At 35.3% G+C, this 19,272-nt stretch overlaps 1 protein-coding gene across 7 annotated transcripts in view; it reads right to left on the bottom strand.

The window, feature by feature from the left end:
- arhgef16 (Rho guanine nucleotide exchange factor 16) overlaps nt 1-19,272 on the bottom strand; it is a 48,991-nt gene that overhangs the window by 11,292 nt on the left and 18,427 nt on the right. For 5 of the 7 annotated variants that reach the window (NM_001123283.2, NM_001442395.1, NM_001442396.1 and 2 more), the window contains 5 exon segments: nt 4,864-5,018; nt 10,415-10,507; nt 10,808-10,882; nt 12,175-12,304; nt 12,392-12,544. In NM_001123283.2, coding sequence (NP_001116755.2) covers nt 4,864-5,018; nt 10,415-10,507; nt 10,808-10,882; nt 12,175-12,304; nt 12,392-12,544 — 606 coding nt within the window. 7 annotated transcript variants of the gene reach the window in all.

Here is a 19,272-nt window from a genome sequence, read left to right as displayed (position 1 = left end):
CGTTATGCATTTATACATCTATACGCACTCTGCATATGTTCGGAAGAGCGAAATATAAATCACTTGACCCAAATCAAGAAGCGGAATAACAAACAAACAACAAATAATAAACAAGTAATGATATTTATTGTACATTTTGTAAAGATTTTTGTGTCAATTTTGTAATGAATATGAGTAGTGTGACACATTTACACATCGATACGCACTATGCGGAAGTTCGAAAGCGTGAAATATGAATCACGTGACCCAAATCATTAACCGGAATGACAAACAAGAAAGGTTTTTCTAAAAAAAAAAAAAAATGTTATTCATTTATTTTTTGTACATTTTGTAACAATTTTTGTGTAAATGTGACAATTACGAGTAGCGCGACACATTTATACATTGATATGCTCTATGCAAAAGTTCGGAAGTGCAAAATAAGAATCACGTGACCCAAATCAAGCGTAATGACAATCAAGAGTTTTTCTAAAAATAATCTGTTATTTATTTATTTTCTGTCAATTTTGTAATTGTGAGCAACGTGATGCATTTATACATTGATGCACACTGTGCATACATTCGGAAGCACGAAATATAATTCACGTGACCTAAATCATCAAGCAGAATGACAAACAAGAAAGGTTTTTCTAAAAATAATGTGTTATTTGTTTATTTTTTGTACATTTAGTAAAAATTTGTGTGTAAATTTTATGATGAATATGAGTAGCGTGACACATTTATACATCGATTCGCACTATGCGGAAGGTTGAAAGCACAAAATAGAAAGTCAAGCAGAATGAAAGTTTTTCTGAAAATAAACTGTTATTCATGTATTGTACATTTTGTAATGATTTTTGTGCAAAACGTGTACATTTTATAATAACAAGTAGCGTTATGCATTTATACATCTATACGCACTCTGCATATGTTCGGAAGAGCGAAATATAAATCACTTGACCCAAATCAAGAAGCGGAATAACAAACAAACAACAAATAATAAACAAGTAATGATATTTATTGTACATTTTGTAAAGATTTTTGTGTCAATTTTGTAATGAATATGAGTAGCGTGACACATTTACACATCGATACGCACTATGCGGAAGTTCGAAAGCGTGAAATATGAATCACGTGACCCAAATCATTAACCGGAATGACAAACAAGAAAGGTTTTTCTAAAAAAAAAAAAAAAATGTTATTCATTTATTTTTTGTACATTTTGTAACAATTTTTGTGTAAATGTGACAATTACGAGTAGCGCGACTCATTTACACATTGATATGCTCTATGCAAAAGTTCGGAAGTGCAAAATATGAATCATGTGACCCAAATCAAGCGTAATGACAATCAAGAGTTTTTCTAAAAATAATCTGTTATTTATATATTTTCTGCCAATTTTGTAATTGTGAGCAGCGTGATGCATTTATACATTGATGCGCACTGTGCATACGTTCGGATGCACGAAATATAATTCATGTGACCTAAATCATCAAGCAGAATGACAAACAAGAAAAGTTTTTCTAAAAATAATGTGTTATTTGTTTTTGTACATTTAGTGAAAATTTGTGTGTAAATTTTATGATGAATATGAGTAGCTTGACACACTTATACATCTATTCACACTATGCGGAAGGTTGCAAGCACAAAATATGAATCACGTGACCCAAATCATCAAGCAGAATGAAAGTTTTTCTGAAAATAAACTGTTATTCATGTATTGTACATTTTGTAATGATTTTTGTGCAAAACGTGTACATTTTATGATAACAAGTAGCGTTATGCATTTATACATCTATACGCACTCTGCATATGTTCGGAAGAGCGAAATATAAATCACTTGACCCAAATCAAGAAGCGGAATAACAAACAAACAACAAATAATAAACAAGTAATGATATTTATTGTACATTTTGTAAAGATTTTTGTGTCAATTTTGTAATGAATATGAGTAGTGTGACACATTTACACATCGATACGCACTATGCGGAAGTTCGAAAGCGTGAAATATGAATCACGTGACCCAAATCATTAACCGGAATGACAAACAAGAAAGGTTTTTCTAAAAAAAAAAAAAAATGTTATTCATTTATTTTTTGTACATTTTGTAACAATTTTTGTGTAAATGTGACAATTACGAGTAGCGCGACTCATTTACACATTGATATGCTCTATGCAAAAGTTCGGAAGTGCAAAATAAGAATCACGTGACCCAAATCAAGCGTAAAGACAATCAAGAGTTTTTCTAAAAATAATCTGTTATTTATTTATTTTCTGCCAATTTTGTAATTGTGAGCAGCGTGATGCATTTATACATTGATGCGCACTGTGCATACATTCGGAAGCACGAAATATAATTCACGTGACCTAAATCATCAAGCAGAATGACAAACAAGAAAGGTTTTTCTAAAAATAATGTGTTATTTGTTTATTTTTTGTACATTTAGTAAAAATTTGTGTGTAAATTTTATGATGAATATGAGTAGCGTGACACATTTATACATTGATTCGCACTATGCGGAAGGTTGAAAGCACAAAATAGAAAGTCAAGCAGAATGAAAGTTTTTCTGAAAATAAACTGTTATTCATGTATTGTACATTTTGTAATGATTTTTGTGCAAAATGTGTACATTTTATAATAACAAGTAGCGTTATGCATTTATACATCTATACGCACTCTGCATATGTTCGGAAGAGCGAAATATAAATCACTTGACCCAAATCAAGAAGCGGAATAACAAACAAACAACAAATAATAAACAAGTAATGATATTTATTGTACATTTTGTAAAGATTTTTGTGTCAATTTTGTAATGAATATGAGTAGCGTGACACATTTACACATCGATACGCACTATGCAGAAGTTCGAAAGCGTGAAATATGTATCGATGATATTTATTGTACATTTTGTAAAGATTTTTGTGTCAATTTTGTAATGAATATGAGTAGCGTGACACATTTATACATCGATACGCACTATGCAGAAGTTCGAAAGCGTGAAATATGAATCACGTGACCCAAATCATTAACCGGAATGACAAACAAGAAAGGTTTTTCTAAAAAAAAAAAAATGTTATTCATTTATTTTTTGTACATTTTGTAACAATTTTTGTGTAAATGTGACAATTACGAGTAGCGCGACACATTTATACATTGATATGCTCTATGCAAAAGTTCGGAAGTGCAAAATAAGAATCACTTGACCCAAATCAAGCATAATGACAATCAAGAGTTTTTCTAAAAATAATCTGTTATTTATTTATTTTCTGTCAATTTTGTAATTGTGAGCAACGTGATGCATTTATACATTGATGCACACTGTGCATACATTCGGAAGCACGAAATATAATTCACGTGACCTAAATCATCAAGCAGAATGACAAACAAGAAAGGTTTTTCTAAAAATAATGTGTTATTTGTTTATTTTTTGTACATTTAGTAAAAATTTGTGTGTAAATTTTATGATGAATATGAGTAGCGTGACACATTTATACATTGATTCGCACTATGCGGAAGGTTGAAAGCACAAAATAGAAAGTCAAGCAGAATGAAAGTTTTTCTGAAAATAAACTGTTATTCATGTATTGTACATTTTGTAATGATGTTTGTGCAAAATGTGTACATTTTATGATAACTAGTAGCGTAATGCATTTATACATCTATACGCACTCTGCATATGTTCGGAAGAGCGAAATATAAATCACTTGACCCAAATCAAGAAGCGGAATAACAAACAAACAACAAATAATAAACAAGTAATGTCATTTATTGTACATTTTGTAAAGATTTTTGTGTCAATTCTGTAATGAATATGAGTAGCGTGACACATTTACACATCGATACGCACTATGCGGAAGTTCGAAAGCGTGAAATATGAATCACGTGACCCAAATCATTAACCGGAATGACAAACAAGAAAGGTTTTTCTAAAAAAAAAAAAAATGTTATTCATTTATTTTTTGTACATTTTGTAACAATTTTTGTGTAAATGTGACAAATACGAGTAGCGCGACACATTTACACATTGATATGCTCTATGCAAAAGTTCGGAAGTGCAAAATATGAATCATGTGACCCAAATCAAGCGTAATGACAATCAAGAGTTTTTCTAAAAATAATCTGTTATTTATTTATTTTCTGCCAATTTTGTAATTGTGAGCAGCGTGATGCATTTATACATTGATGCGCACTGTGCATACATTCGGATGTTGGGAAGCACGAAATATGGATTATGTGACCCAAATCATCAAGCCAATTGACAAACGAGAGAAGTTTTTCTAAAAATACTCTGTTATTTGTTTTCTGTAAATTTTGTAACCATTTTTGTTTAAACTGTGTCAATTTTGTGACGATTGCGAGTAGTGTGACACATTTATACATTGATTCGCACTATGCGGAAGTATGGAAGTGCGAAATATAAATCACGTGACCCAAGTCATTGAGCGTAATGGCAAACGAGAAGTTTTTCTAAAAATGTATTAATTTATTGTACATCTTGTAACAATTTATTGTATATTTTGTAACGATTTTTGTATAAATTGTGTAATGATGTGACGTTTGCGAGTAGTAACACATTTATACATCAATACGAACACAGCTAGATAGGTTATGAAAAATCTAGCAAACATTTATAATTGTTTTAATGGCTGAAATGTTGCTGGTAAATGAAACAATTAAATCATTTAGCTATAACGTAATTTTTTAAAACTTGTCTCAAAGCTTGTCACTTTCAGTGTGTCCCGAATTTCATGCACACGACCTACTGATAAACAACCCAGGAAGCTAGGGCGCTGATTAAAATGCAGCACTAGTAAACAGTGTGGTGAAGTCCTATGAAAGTGAAGTGATTTGTTACAGGACTATACAGAATCAGCAATACTGACCTCTTTTTCTTGGTGACGATGAGCACATCATTGAAGAGGAACAGGTAGTAGCTCTTGAAGCTGAAGGCCTTCCGGAAAATGCTGAGATCATCGGTGTACACAGCCAGCTCACCGCTTTTCTTCAGCCAGCGAGAAGACGACACCAGAGGGAAAGGCTAACACATGCATAAAAACAGTGTGGTTTGTTCAGAACATTCCTTTGCTTTTTTATGAGGAGGTCATCAATAAAACTCCTTCAGAAATGCTTTTCTTTTCCAGCTGATCTCAAACTTATTTATTAAACCCTTACTTTTAAAACACTCTTAGAATGTAATGGCTTTTTTTTTAATCATTCAGGAGGGGTGAACTGTGCTTTAAGTACATTTATTTTTTTCCTTCACTTTCATCAATTGGTGAAGTTTGTTCCTCGCCATTGTCGCCACTGGCTTGCTTGGTTTGGGACTTGTGGAGCTGTGTATTAATGGATTTGTTGTTTCTTCAGTGCTTGGACTTTCAGCAGTAAAAATTAAACCACACTGAACTAAACTAAAGTGAACTTCAACTCTGAAAACTGGACTGAAACAGTTTCAATTTACTAAAACTTCTATGTTAAGCTGCTTTGACAATCTACATTGTAAAAGCGCTATAGAAATAAAGATAAACTGATGAGAGAATACAGAGGAACAGTCAAAAATATGACACTGAAGAGCAGAGAGAACATTTGACTTAATTAAAAGTTTCTGCCTGGAAATATACTCGAGTAAATGTAAAAGTAAATAAGTAAATTCTGTTTTTATCATATCGAATCGTCCTCTAATCTAATAAGTCATTTGTCAAACAGAGAAAAGGGGGAAAACAACAACAAAAAGCCCTTAAAAAAGATTCTCTTTAAAGAGCACCTAGGTTACCCCTTTTTTCAGATTTAATATAAGTCTTTTGCGTCTCTAGAATGTGTATATAAAGTTTCAGCTCAAAACACCCATCAGATTTTTCATTATACCTTTTACAAGATGCTGTTTTATACTGATTTCCAGCAGGGGGTGGTTTTGTCGTACTGCGCCTTTAAGACGAGTCTTTCCCGCCTACTGTTTCTACATGCCTCCTCCCTCAGCTGCGTCAGACAACAGACAGACTTAAAGGAAGAAGGTCTCACGTAGCGTTTGAGAGAAATACTACAGTAAGAACTAACCTTTACTAATCAGTATTGTGAAGTTGCATTGATGAGTCACACACAATATCGTTACGAAGTTAACGTGCGCACGCGCACACACACCGCAGATGACACACACACACACACGCAGGCAGGCAGGCAGGCAGACAGACAGAGCGTGCTTAGCTTAGTTAAGGCTAACCTCAAGTACTGTGTGGATATCTGTGATGTTAATGTAAAAATAAACCTGATTTAACTTCCACAAACCAGGATTGAAGCGTCTTCTTTTATAATTGTTCTGACACGCGGCTGTGCTGATGAAGTAAAGCTGAAGTAAATCGCTGTAATTAATTACACACATACTCTGTTTTAAAACACTTTAAACATGTGAAACTTACTCTTAATCACATTTGATGATGATTGCTGATCCTAGCGAACAGAACAGACCTTTTATTCCCGGTTGCTTTGCGTATGTCTGTCTGGTCTTGTTGACATATACACGTGACTACCGGAACATGTTAATGCGCGCAGCTGTTAATCAATTCGGTGGGCGGGGGGAATCACACACCTACGTAATGGTGCGATCGATTTGAAAACAGCTCCAATTGGCCGACTCTTTTTTTTGTAGTTAAATTGAAAAAAAAAGGACTTGGGTGTGTTCATATCACCCCAGTATGACGGTCTGTACACTATACCAACACACAGATCTGTCTAAACAGCTTGAAAAGTAGATTTTTTACCATAGGTGCCCTTTAAAGCTTCAGTATATAATAGTTTTTGATCACATTTAATGCATTAGTAAAATACCCTTTATCAACTTCTAGTAAAGTCACTAAGCATGATTTACAACCAATTTACACATGGGCCATCCCTTTTAACACTTTTTGAAAATTTGTAACATTTCATAAAAAAATTTAAATAAATAAATAAAATTGGAATTTGTAATTTTATTAAAATATTAACTGTAAATCAAATGATCATCACTGGAATATATTTACACTCAAGCGGCGTAAACTTCCATTCATATGCACGTGAAGGTGTCAGACCGGAAACACAAGCTTGTGCAACAAGTTGCGCAGTTCGCTGCGTTGCAAAGTTTAAGATTGGTGAACTTTGACCTGGGAAATCGCATTACTTGACTGCGTGAGACCAATCGAGGATCAAAACATGATATCTCTGGACAGAAATAAAAAGTATGGACCAATTGCTCGCTTTTTATATGTCTAATCATCTTGTTTAGGCCAACCTCCTTTCACAGCGCCGTACGACAAAATTTTGCAGGCACAAACTCTAGTGTGACCGTAGCATCAGTCTTGCGTATTTTGCCAATATACTAAATTAATGATTTGATTTTTTATTTTATTTTTTTTAGATTTTCAACAAAATGAGAGACCTCTTGAACAGACTTACTGTAGATTTTCAGGAATTACTGTGGTGGGTTTGAGAAAACCATTATGTTTTTTAAAAAGGTCTTATAACATTTTTTTCCAAATTTTAAATAAAACTATTTTCATTTAAAGTTCTTTTTTTCCCCTGAAAAATTACAATTGATTAGAGTAAAGGTTATTGAACACTGAATATAAATTTTTGTCCGTAATTTTCGCAAGTTTAAAAATAAATTCGACCACCTGATGTGTGCATCATATTGACATATTGCCTCTGAAACTTTCGTCCGTCATAAAAAATAAAAAAAAAATTGAACTGAATTTGATTGTTTTTCGCCTTTTCACATCCGAAAAAGCACTTTGAGAGGTGTTTTGACCGTGTAAAGCCACCGTACAAGCGTAAAGCTAAATACAGAGTGCGACGGATAACAAAGATAAACGGCGCGCATAAAATAAAGACAAAATATGGTGGATAGTTGAGAACCTGCGACTGGATTCAGTGACTAGCGCTCCTCTGCCCTGCTGCTGTTTGGTGTGTGTGTATGTATGCGTGTCCATACATTTGACGTACTGCCCACAGATTAAATTACATTAAATTCATCTTTATTTCTATAGCGCTTTTACCATGTAGATTGTGTCAAAGCAGCTTAACATAGAAGTTCTAGTAAACTGTGTCAGTCATTTTCAGAGTGTAAGTTCAGTTTAGTTCAGTTCAGTGTGGTTTAATTTTCACTGCTGAAAGTCCAAACACTGAAGAGCAAATCCTTTGATGCGCAGCTCCACAAGTCCCAAACCAAGCAAGCCAGTGGCGACAATGGCGAGGAACAAACTTCACCAATTGACCAAAGTACAGGAAAAAAAAACAGGTTCAGTTGGGCACGACCATTTCTCCTCTGGCCAAACTTTTTGTGCCACATTTTATAAAACCATCAATATTTTGAACTGAAATATTAGTGGTAACACTTTACAATAAGATTCCATTAGTTAATCTATTTACTAACATGAACAAATAATAAACAATACATTTATTACAGTATTTACTATTCTTTGCTAACATTATTTAAAATAAAATTGCCCAGTAGTTCTTGTCAACTCATAATGAACGAACTAATGTTAACAAGCACTAATTTGGATTTTAATAAAGCATTAATAAATGCAGACTAAAACTTTGAATATTAATTATAATGATTGACAAATGGCACTGAATAATTTGTTTGACCAGATCCTTTAGGTTTCGTTCTCTAGTCAACAACTTAACTCAAATGACCCGGTCAGAGCAAATCTCTATTTAAAGATTAATTGAATTTACAAGTCTGACTAAAAATAATCAGAGTTTGCGTGCAACATTTGTTTGTGAACAAAACCTGCGGTGAGAAAAAAAGGTAAGTTGTTAAAGCCCATTGGGTGAGATGCTATATTGTCATGTCCACATGATCTTATTTAAAAACTAAACAAGGTTAAAATAACACAAATGAATCCCCAAATCACTGCTGCTGGAAGACATACAAGAAATTAAACTAGCCTATTTGCAAATTGGCCTTATTAAAATATTAACATGCTTGGTTCTGTGACAAGTTAGTTTGTAATTGTCTTGCTAAATTACTTATTTTCCGCAAAGTATTTATAGCGCTTCACTTTTTCCAAACTTTTGATGTTACAGCCGTATTGCAAAATGGATTAAATTCATTTATTTCCTCAAAATTCCACACGTAATAGCCCATAATGACAATGTGAAAAAAGAGTTTTCGAAATTTTAGCAAATTTACTAAAAATAAAAAACCTGAAAAATCACATGTAAATAGGTATTCACAGCCTGTGTGTTAGAGATATAATGCTATAAAAATGTAATATCAGGATCATAGTGACCAAACTTATCAAGATTATTAATACTATCATGGTTTTGTTAAAACAACCTAATAAAAAAAATAAATAAATAAATAAAATAAAAATAAATAAATGTCACACACACTTCAAGCATTCCACCAGGTTTTGTATCTGAAAATGAACAAACTACATAATATTGGACTATTCATGTAATTGGTTTAGTTTTTATGTACATTGTTTTCTTTGTGTTATTATTATTATTATTATTATTATTATTATTATTATTATTATTATCATTAAGGGGCTTTTCACCCTTTTTTTGGGATAGTTGAGAACAGACAGGAATGCATTGGGAGCAGAGAGAGGGGAAGGATCGTCATAGGACCTCTTGCACTTGGAAAAGTACCTCACAAGGATTCATATTTATGTTGTCTTTACAAAAAATGGAATAAAGCTTCTTTATAAAAGTTGAAACAGCTTGTGTGATTAAACAAAAATATATAATTGCAATTCTGATATTGCGATTTGAACTCTGATCAAACACACCTTAAAGGAACACACCACTTATTATTTTAGAAAATGCCCATTATACAACCTCATTTTATGACCCCTAGGAGATAAAGAGTTGAGTTTTACTACTTTTTAATCCATTGTGATTTGTCTGACTGATTTGCTATTTAGTCAGCCATTAACTCATTCGTCTCAACAATGTGCAGTGCACACTTTAAATGAAATGAATACAACATATTTATATATACAGTGTATATATACCAAATATGCATTTGGTATATAAACATGCAGACCCTTAGAGTTGAACAGCTGAGTTTGACCATTTTTGAATCCAATTAGCCGATCTCTGGGTCTGGGAGTCTCACTTTTAGCTTAGCTTAGCATGAATCATTGAATCGGATTAGACCATTAGCAGAATATACAGGTAGTTTTCAAATCAGCAATAATCAACGACAGTTATAATTACAATGAAAAATTGAAATAGTAATACTAACAGTCACACTATTTACTATGGTATATCTTAAACCTGGTAATCATGTCAACACTAGTGTGTGTGTGTGTGTGTGTGTGTGTGTGTGTGTGTGTGTGTGTGTGTGTGTGTGTGTGTGTGTGTGTGTGTATTTTGGGATCTGCCTTCTTTAAAATAGTCTTACGTTTTAAAAGTAATCTGAATCCTTTCTCAGCCACCTAGGCAACCATGTACCTTGATTTTGCCAAACTCCATCTGTTTCTGGATGGTGTACATTTGCTCTGTCCGCTCCATCCTCCGAGCTCCATCATTACAGCTCTTCACCAGCTGAAAGGAGGAAAAAAACAAAACAACTTACATCAACTGTGACAAAGTACACAGGTTGTGCTGTGATTACATTTCTGAAATACTGTCATATTGAAGACTATTATGACACAAAGCTTGCATATCATAGCTTTTGTCGGAATTTTAGTATCTGCTTTATGCAATTTATCTTGTGAACATGACTAAAAACTAACCAAAACTACTTGTAGGGTACTAACGCTTACCAAATCCACAGCTATTACAATTTAAGAAAAGATATATTTTCTCACATTAACACTTGATGTAAAGAGAGTAAGACTGTACCTTACTGATAGCTTTAAAAGCCCAGCAGGCTTTATAATATTCAGCCGTCTCTTTAGTGGTCTTCTCACAGATGGTCTGTGGAGGTTTGGAAAGACAAACAAGTTCAATATAAGTTCTGAAAATTTGTTTCCAAGATGCCTATTTTAGCTCCAACTTTGATCCAACACCACTTTTTTGGGGGGGGATATACTCTACCTGGCAAAAATCTTGTCACCGCCTTCCTAAGTTTTAGGAACAACAAAAAAAAAAACCTTAACTTGTAGTTGATCATCTGGTATCAGAAGTGGCTTATATGAAAGGCGAAGGCCTGTAGATTTAGCTTATTTTACCAAAATAAAAAATGATCATGCCTAGATTTTAATCATTTAACTAGGACAGTAAGGTCTGACTTCTCTTAGACAAAAGTCTTGTCACTTAACAGAAATAATGTACAGTGTAGAATATAAAGTCATGCTGCAGTAGAAAAAGATTGAATATTGTGTATGACTCCCATGAGCTTGGAGGACTGCATCCATACATCTCTGCAATGACTCAAATCACTTATTAACAAAGTTTTCTGGAATGGCAAAGAAAGCGTTCCTGCAGGACTCCCAGAGTTCATCAAGATCCTTTGGATTCATCTTCAATGCCTCCTCCTCTATCTTACCCCAGACATGCTCAATAATGTTCATGCCTGGTGACTGGGCTGGCCAATGCTGGAGCACCTTGACCTTTATTTGCTTAAGGAACTTTGATGTGGAGGCTGAAGTATAATGAGCGCTATCCTGCTGAAGAATTTGCCCTCTCCTCTGGTTTGTAATGCATTGGGCAGCACAAATGTCTTGATACCTCAGGCTGTTGATGTTGCCATCCAGTCTGCAGATTTCTCGCATGCCCCCATACTGAATGTAACTCTAAACCATGATTTTTTCTTTACCAAACTTGACTAATTTCATGTGAGAATCTTGGTCTATGCGGGTTCCAGTAGGTCTTCTGCTGTATTTGTGATGATTGGGATGAAGCTCAACAGACGATTCATCAGAAAAACCGACCTTCTGACACTTTTCCAAATGATCAACTAGAAGTCAAGTTATTATCTGTTGCTCTTACAACTGGGATCCACGACAAGACTTTTGTCAGGTAGTGTATGCTCCTTATACAACACCTCCTTATAGAGTTGAAATAGTTGAGTTTTACAATATTTTAAATCCATTAAGCACATCGACTGGTCTGACGATAGAATTTTTAGCTTAGCTTAGAATAAATCATTGAATCGGATTAGACCATTAGCATCTCGCCATTCCCAATACCTCTGGTTTAGGCATAATCCCTCATGCCATAGATGTTCAATAGAAAGCTGCAGGTAACAGAAGGACTGTAAATCTTACATCCATCAGAAGCGGCAGACGGGTGACTCTCTGCATGGGTAAGATGAGGAAGGAGAGCATGGGTAAACCTCCACAATCCTCACTGGTTTCGATCTGCTTCAGAGTCTCTCGAAACGCACTGTTACTCGACCTGAAACCCAAATATACACCACATGGCAGGTCAAACTCCTTGTAAAAGTTCTCTCCAGATCGTTTTCTACATGGCACTGATGCTTACAGTAGTTTTTGGAGGGTTCTCTGCTGGAAGGTCTCATTGGAGCAGTACACGATGTATGGCTCAAAGTGCTTAGTTGCGTAAGTTGCCACTATATCACTGATGCGCTCGATCAAAGGGTTTGCTTGGTGACGCTTATCCAGATCTTCAAAAAACCTGAGAAACAACAGACATGGTAGAGAGAATATTCAAAACATTTGAAGTAGTTAACATCTTAAACTTAACAAAATACTGGGATATCTTGCTTCATGGTTAACACTGCGTACAGTTCATCAATTCATTCATTTTCTTGTCGGCTTAGTCCCTTTATTAATCCGGGGTCGCCACAGTGGAATGAACCGCCAACTTATCCAGCAAGTTTTTACGCAGCGAATGCCCTTCCAGACGCAACCCATCTCTGGGAAACATCCACACACACTCTCATACACTACGGATAATTTAGCCTACCCAATTCACCTGTACCACATGTCTTTGGACTATGGGGGACACCGGAGCACCCGGAGGAAAACATGCAAACTCCACACAGAAACGCCAACTGAGCCAAGGTTCGAACCAGCGACCTTCTTGCTGAGAGGCGAACATGCTACCCACTGCGCCACTGCCTTGCCCCTACTGCGTACAGTTAATACTGAATATTCATGGTGTGTTAACGTCTCACACTGCATGCTATAAACCCTGGGTTAATGTTTGCAGTGGCAGCCTCACTGACTGAACAAATACAATAAGAAACCTGTTTATATAAAGGCTCCTGCACTGCACATCCTCATTTTATATAATGCTGACCAATGTTTTCCTCGATCTACTTTCTGGAACATAAAAAGGTGCTAGATCATAAACAGACATGGTTTAGTTACTTAATTGCAATTTTCTATCTGATAAGGACTTGTATAATACAAACATTTATATCTACATGTCATTATTTCACTGTACCAAATCAGATATTCTATTTAAAATTTTGCTTTTGACATATTAGAGGCATCATTAATAATCGATGTCAGGAAAAAAGCTGAATTGCATTTAAAAGAGATGAATATTTATATATGTAACGGTCCATGCTTTAACTGAAGGAAATCTTAAAAGTTTTAATAGCAGCACAATCAAACCAAATGAAAAAGGAACATGACATATACAAGTGATTAATGGGAATTCTGAATAATAACCGTAATAAAAGAAATTATAAAAAGTTATTATTTTTCAAATGTAATATTTGCTATAATCGACATGGATAATATTCAATATTTCTATTAATTACATTATAAACATATAAAAAATAGAAAAGTAAACTATGTAAATATTTATTAGAGACAAGCTTGTTTTATTAATATGATTGTTTGCAGAAAAAAAAAACTCAACCTTTGGCGTAAGTTGGGTTAGCAGAATTCGTACAGAAGGCCTGGAGTGGCACTTTGTTACAAAAGTTAGTATTTTTAAAATGTAATATTTGCTATAATCGACATGGCTAATATTCAGTATTTTTATTAATCGCATTTAAGACAGAAAAAAATAGAAAACAAGTCTTTATGAAATATTAAATTGTGGGTCATAATACCGGCCTATCTACAACTTGACCACCAGAGGGCGCAAATACATCATCTTACCATCATCTAACTATTAACAATCTGTTTAAAGATTTGGTTAAACATCAAACACTTTACAGTTGAGTTTAAGTTGAACTAATTACATAATATAGACTTTTTATTTTTAATTTCTTCACAATCTGTTTACAAACCTCATTAACTACACCTTATTGGATGTTTTTGATTTGTATAAGCTGTGACGACCCCTTGTGGTCGTTTGTGGCTGGGGTGTGGGTGTCGGTCTGTGCATCTGTGTGTGTGTGTGTGTGTGTGTGTGTGTGTGTGTGTGTGTGTTGCAGGTCCAGCTGATTGAGAACACCGGTTTGTGATTGAGTTGCTCTGCTATAAATAGCGTGTTCGTTTCAGACGAGAAGGAGAGGCTGCACGTGGAATCTGGTCACTTACCTTTCGGCTGGGATCGGTTTTGGACCTGATGGGCTAGCAACATGACCTTTGATAATAGTAAATAAATATATTTTTGTACCGCAATTGTACTCGACTTCTCCTTATTTGTGGTGACCGGTTTAGGTCATAACAAAGCCTTAAAATAAAACTAGCGAGGCAGAAAGGATTTTTATTAATTCAAGGAGTTCCACATTTTGCAAATGTTAATACATTAAGCTAATAAGCCAAATAATGTATTTTGTGTTATTTCTGGGTTCAAACTCTTTCGTGGAGACCAAATTCATGAACTTTTAAAATCACTAATAATTTTAAATTATTAATTATTAAGAGACTGGTGGACACAATGTTTTCACCACAAGTCTGTTCTTGGTTTAATTTTGGAGATTGCCAATCAGAGATCATCCTCAATGTTCAGTTGTGGCCTGTATTTATTTTGAATGTATTTGGTTGCCATTAAGGTGCCAGAAAGTTTAACCTGATGCTATAAAATCAATCTGCTGCAGCTGACAATACTGCTGTGTTGTTAATCTAATGTAACCACTAATCCTGTGAACAAAAAAAGGATGATGGCTTTTCATTTGCATGTGTTTTTTTATTATTAAAAACTACTATTGGTATCTTCGGTAGTTTATGGATAAAATATGGTAATTCTAGTATCTTAATAAAATTAGAATGACTTTTAGAAATCTTCTATCATTGACTACGTTTACGTGGACATCAGTAATCAAAGTATTTGACTTAATCAGAATAAGACAGTAATATGTTTAAGGCGTTTACATGAGTTGCTTTTTGAATGTTCCTCTTATAATCTCGTTTTACTTGTTTTAGCACGTAATTCGATTAACATCATTGCATCACCACGCTAGCCACATTTCCTGCGCAGTTTCATGTAATTTCGGGTGTTTCATTTTTAGTTTGTCGACTTTAACTGCAGTTTGGCACTTTCACTTTCATTCAGGAACATTTCATGCATGCCCCCGTGACAAACGAGATATTGGATGAGAGTATGAACTGCTGGAAGAGCTCCGTATGGGAAAAAAACCCTTCGCATTTCGCGATGCAGGTGTCTGTGGTCCTTCTCTGACTCTGTGGGTGTAGAATAGTGAATATGTACAGGTATATTGTCAGAATAGTGTCAAACAGCCATGTGCGTAGAGACTATCCTGTCGCAATATGCAGCGAAAATCCTACATGTGAGTAATAGTAATTAGGTGTTTACATGTCTGTACTGCACTTTAATAATGCGAATAAAATCGGCATACTGCTCATGTCTTAATTTGATTTCTGTTTAGGTCAATTATGACCTTAATCGAATTAAATTGATCAAAAAAAATATTAACTCTTAATCAGAGTATTGTCTTAATCGTATTAAAATCAGGCTATTGGTATCCATGTAAACATACTCATTAGCCTCTTTTACACAATGATAAGGGTAAATACTCTGAATATTACTGGAACGACTTCACCGGTAAATAAAAAAAAAAGTGTTTACACAAGGAAGGATGTTCTGGAATTTTTCCAAAAAAAGACCATTCACACATCAATTCCAAAATACCGGTAAATTCTGACCTCATTAACCAGAAATTACGTACAAATGACAGCTCTTGTATTTGTAAACACAGAAGGGGTCCGGCGATTTCACTTTATTTAAAGCTTTATCTTTTATGCAGCTGCTTTGTGTGACATCCAAAGGCAGAAACGCAAACCGCAGCTAACTGTTTGCACACTTGACGACATTACAAATTATGTGGATGGATCAGTATTGTGAACAACTTATATGAAAACATATGGAGGAACACTTTCACATGTCGAGATGTTCATAATATGGGTGTGCGCTAGCGCTCACCGGCTGCTTCACGTGCACACGCGTCAAGCAACTAAAGCAGAGCTTGAAGGTAAACAAACAGCGGTTTATCATAAGCTTTTTATAGATAAATATTTACACAGTTGGGATTAAGGAGGAACATAGAGACGTTATCTGACTAACATCTAGCAGATAAATGTGTCAGGAAAAATATTCAAAGGGTTTTATTTTCATAAACAGCGCTGATGTGAATGCGTCTGAGTGTTCTGATTGGCTAAAGTAGACGTCTCACGTCAGCGCAATCTAGACGTGAACGCACTCTTTCCGGCAATCTTCCTTCTGCGTTCACACAGCGCAACATTCTGGCAAATTACCGGTAATGTTACAACTTCTCTTTCTGGAAAATTGCCGGAATGAACTAACCAGTATTTTCAAAAAGGGCCTGTTCACACATACAGACCTTTCTGGAAAGTTTTCCGGTATTTTTCCGGAAAGGTCTGTATGTGTGAAAGAGGCTTTTGTCTCCCGACCCCTACTTTGGAAACCACTGCCGTCTTGTACTTAACATTTCACTTACATTTCAGTATTTACATTAAAATGTCAGAAATAATCATGTCATGTTTACAGAACTTTAATACAATTTGTTGAATTCAATACTGGTCTCCTGAAATACTGATCAAACATTCATTATTCGTCATAGTTCTTGTATAAGATTTCAATTTTAGTGTTTTCAAAAACACTAAATTCAAAATATCAAAGTTTTTTCATTCAGTTTTTGAAAGCAGCACAGTACAATTGTTGAAATAACATGAAAAACTTAAATTCAAGCACTTCCAAGGACCCGTGTATGTTTTTAACTACTTTCCAGGGGTTGAATTCATGTCTGAAACTCAAGTACTTTCAAAAATCATAGGAACCCAGACTATTTTTTAGTATATTTTATGTATAAGTAATAAACAGATACATATCAATATGCAAAGAATCATTTCCTGGATTAGCACTACAGGCATGATACAAAACATGAACCACAACGCAATTGCGCTCCTCCATGTTTCATTATGCTAAACTTTCAGCTGTATCAAACAAAACAACTTCAGCCTTTTCTTTCCCAATCCGAACGGCAACTCCCAGACTGGAAACCCTCACTCCCACAATCCAACAAATTGAGTGCGCTTCTTTCATAAACAGGAGCAAACAACATGACGAAACATGTCTTGAAAGCATTTGCATATGTGATAGTCGCTGCTTCAGAGCCACAGCATTCAGTGTCTAAAGCAGAATGGTTCACACACACACAGAGTTTCTGTGAAACGGGTATTACGTTTCATTGTGAATGTGTGAAAGACCCTGTTTTTAGAAACATGAATCCAGGCGGCGACAAGCTGCTTAACCAGTTCAACCAGCATGTCGAAACACGTCCACTGAACTCAACCTCTGCATCCAGCTTTTTAAAAACCCAGATCAAAAACCAGAACCGGATATTCCACTAGTAATCACAAACTATATAATACTGTAGTTTTGTGTGATCATGACTGATTAAAGGGATAGTTCAGCCAAAAAGGAAAATTTGGTCATCGTTTACAAACCGATAACTTGTTTCAAACCCTAATCCTTCCCTTTTTCTTTTAAACAAAAAATAAGATATAAAAAAAAAAATGGAAATCTGTAACCTTTTTTTTCTACTATGGAAGTCAATGTTTAGCAGTTTTCTTCAAAAATACACTCACCGGACATTTTATTAGGTACACCTGTCCAACTGCTCGTTAATCAGCCAATCACATGGCAGCAACTCAAAGCATTTGCCATGTAGACATGGGCTGTTTCTCAATTCCAAGAACGCAGAGAACGGACTTGCGTTCTTGTGGAGACCGGTCTTGCCAGGTGTCCTCGGAAGAACAAACTCAGGAGACCGCAAGGGCAGAGAATGCGTCCTTTGAGAAATGGGATGCCGCGTTCTTCCTGATGGTCATGTGACCTTCACGCGTTTTAAATGAAAATTATTTAAACATTACAGCATTCATACAACGATTTATTGTTTCCCCCCTCTTCAAAATATATACTTTGCATAAAAACATTATAAATATACTCAATATAAATAAATCAAATTTTAATACGAATTTCAGCAAACAAACAACCATTAATGTGTTTATTCCTTTATTAAGATGTTCATGTTAATGTTTACTTTCACTGTTTTATTTAGGGAAACTCCTGAGGTAAATAAGTCATATCTCTGAACTTTAATAATAAATCTAAATAAAATGCGGCGCTTCCCACCTCCAGTCGCAATGACTTCTGGGACTTCCAGAGTGAGTTCAGTGCTCAAGTCTGCATCAGTGCGTCCTCGATATCAAGATCACATCCGGGAAGTTTCACACGTCCTCCGTACTTGTGGTCTTGAGTATTGGAACTGAACTTAGGCAGCTGATGATGACGTTGCACGAGAACACAAGGACGCAAGACCGCTGAAGAACGCATATTGAGAAACAGCCATGGTCAAGATGATCTGCTGCAGTTCAACCCAGCTGCTGGTGGTGGTGATGCAATGGTGTGGAGGATATTTTCTTGACACACTTTGGGCCTATTAGTACCAATTGAGCATCGTGTCAACGCCACAGCCTACCAGAGTATTGTTGCAGACCATGTGCATCCCATTATGACCACAGTGTACCCATCTTCTGATGGCTACATCCAGCAGGATAACGCACCATGTCATAAAGCACAAATCATCTCAGACTGGTTTCTTGAACATGACAATGAGATCACTGTACTCAAATGGCCTCCACAGTCACCAGAGCTCAATCCAATAGAGCACCTTTGGCATGTGGTCAAACGAGAGATTTGCATCATGGCTGTACAGCTGACAAATCTGCAGCAACTGCGTGATGCTATCATGTCAATATGGACCAAAATCTCTGAGGGATATTTCTAGTACCTTGTTGAGTCTATGCCACAATTAAGGCAGGTCTAAAGGCAAAAGGGGTCCAAACCCGGTACTAGTAAGGTGTACCTAATTAAGTGGCTGGTGAATCTAAACTGTTGTAGGTGTAATAACAGACAAATTGGGAAACTATTCATTTAAACACTCGCACTAACTATTT

Source organism: Danio rerio, chromosome 8, assembly GCF_052040795.2.
Source record: "Danio rerio strain M-AB ecotype USA chromosome 8, GRCz13ab, whole genome shotgun sequence".
NCBI classification, from domain to species: domain Eukaryota; kingdom Metazoa; phylum Chordata; class Actinopteri; order Cypriniformes; family Danionidae; genus Danio; species Danio rerio.
The sequence above is the reverse complement of the archived record's forward strand: the minus strand, read 5'-3'. Positions and strand labels throughout refer to the sequence as shown.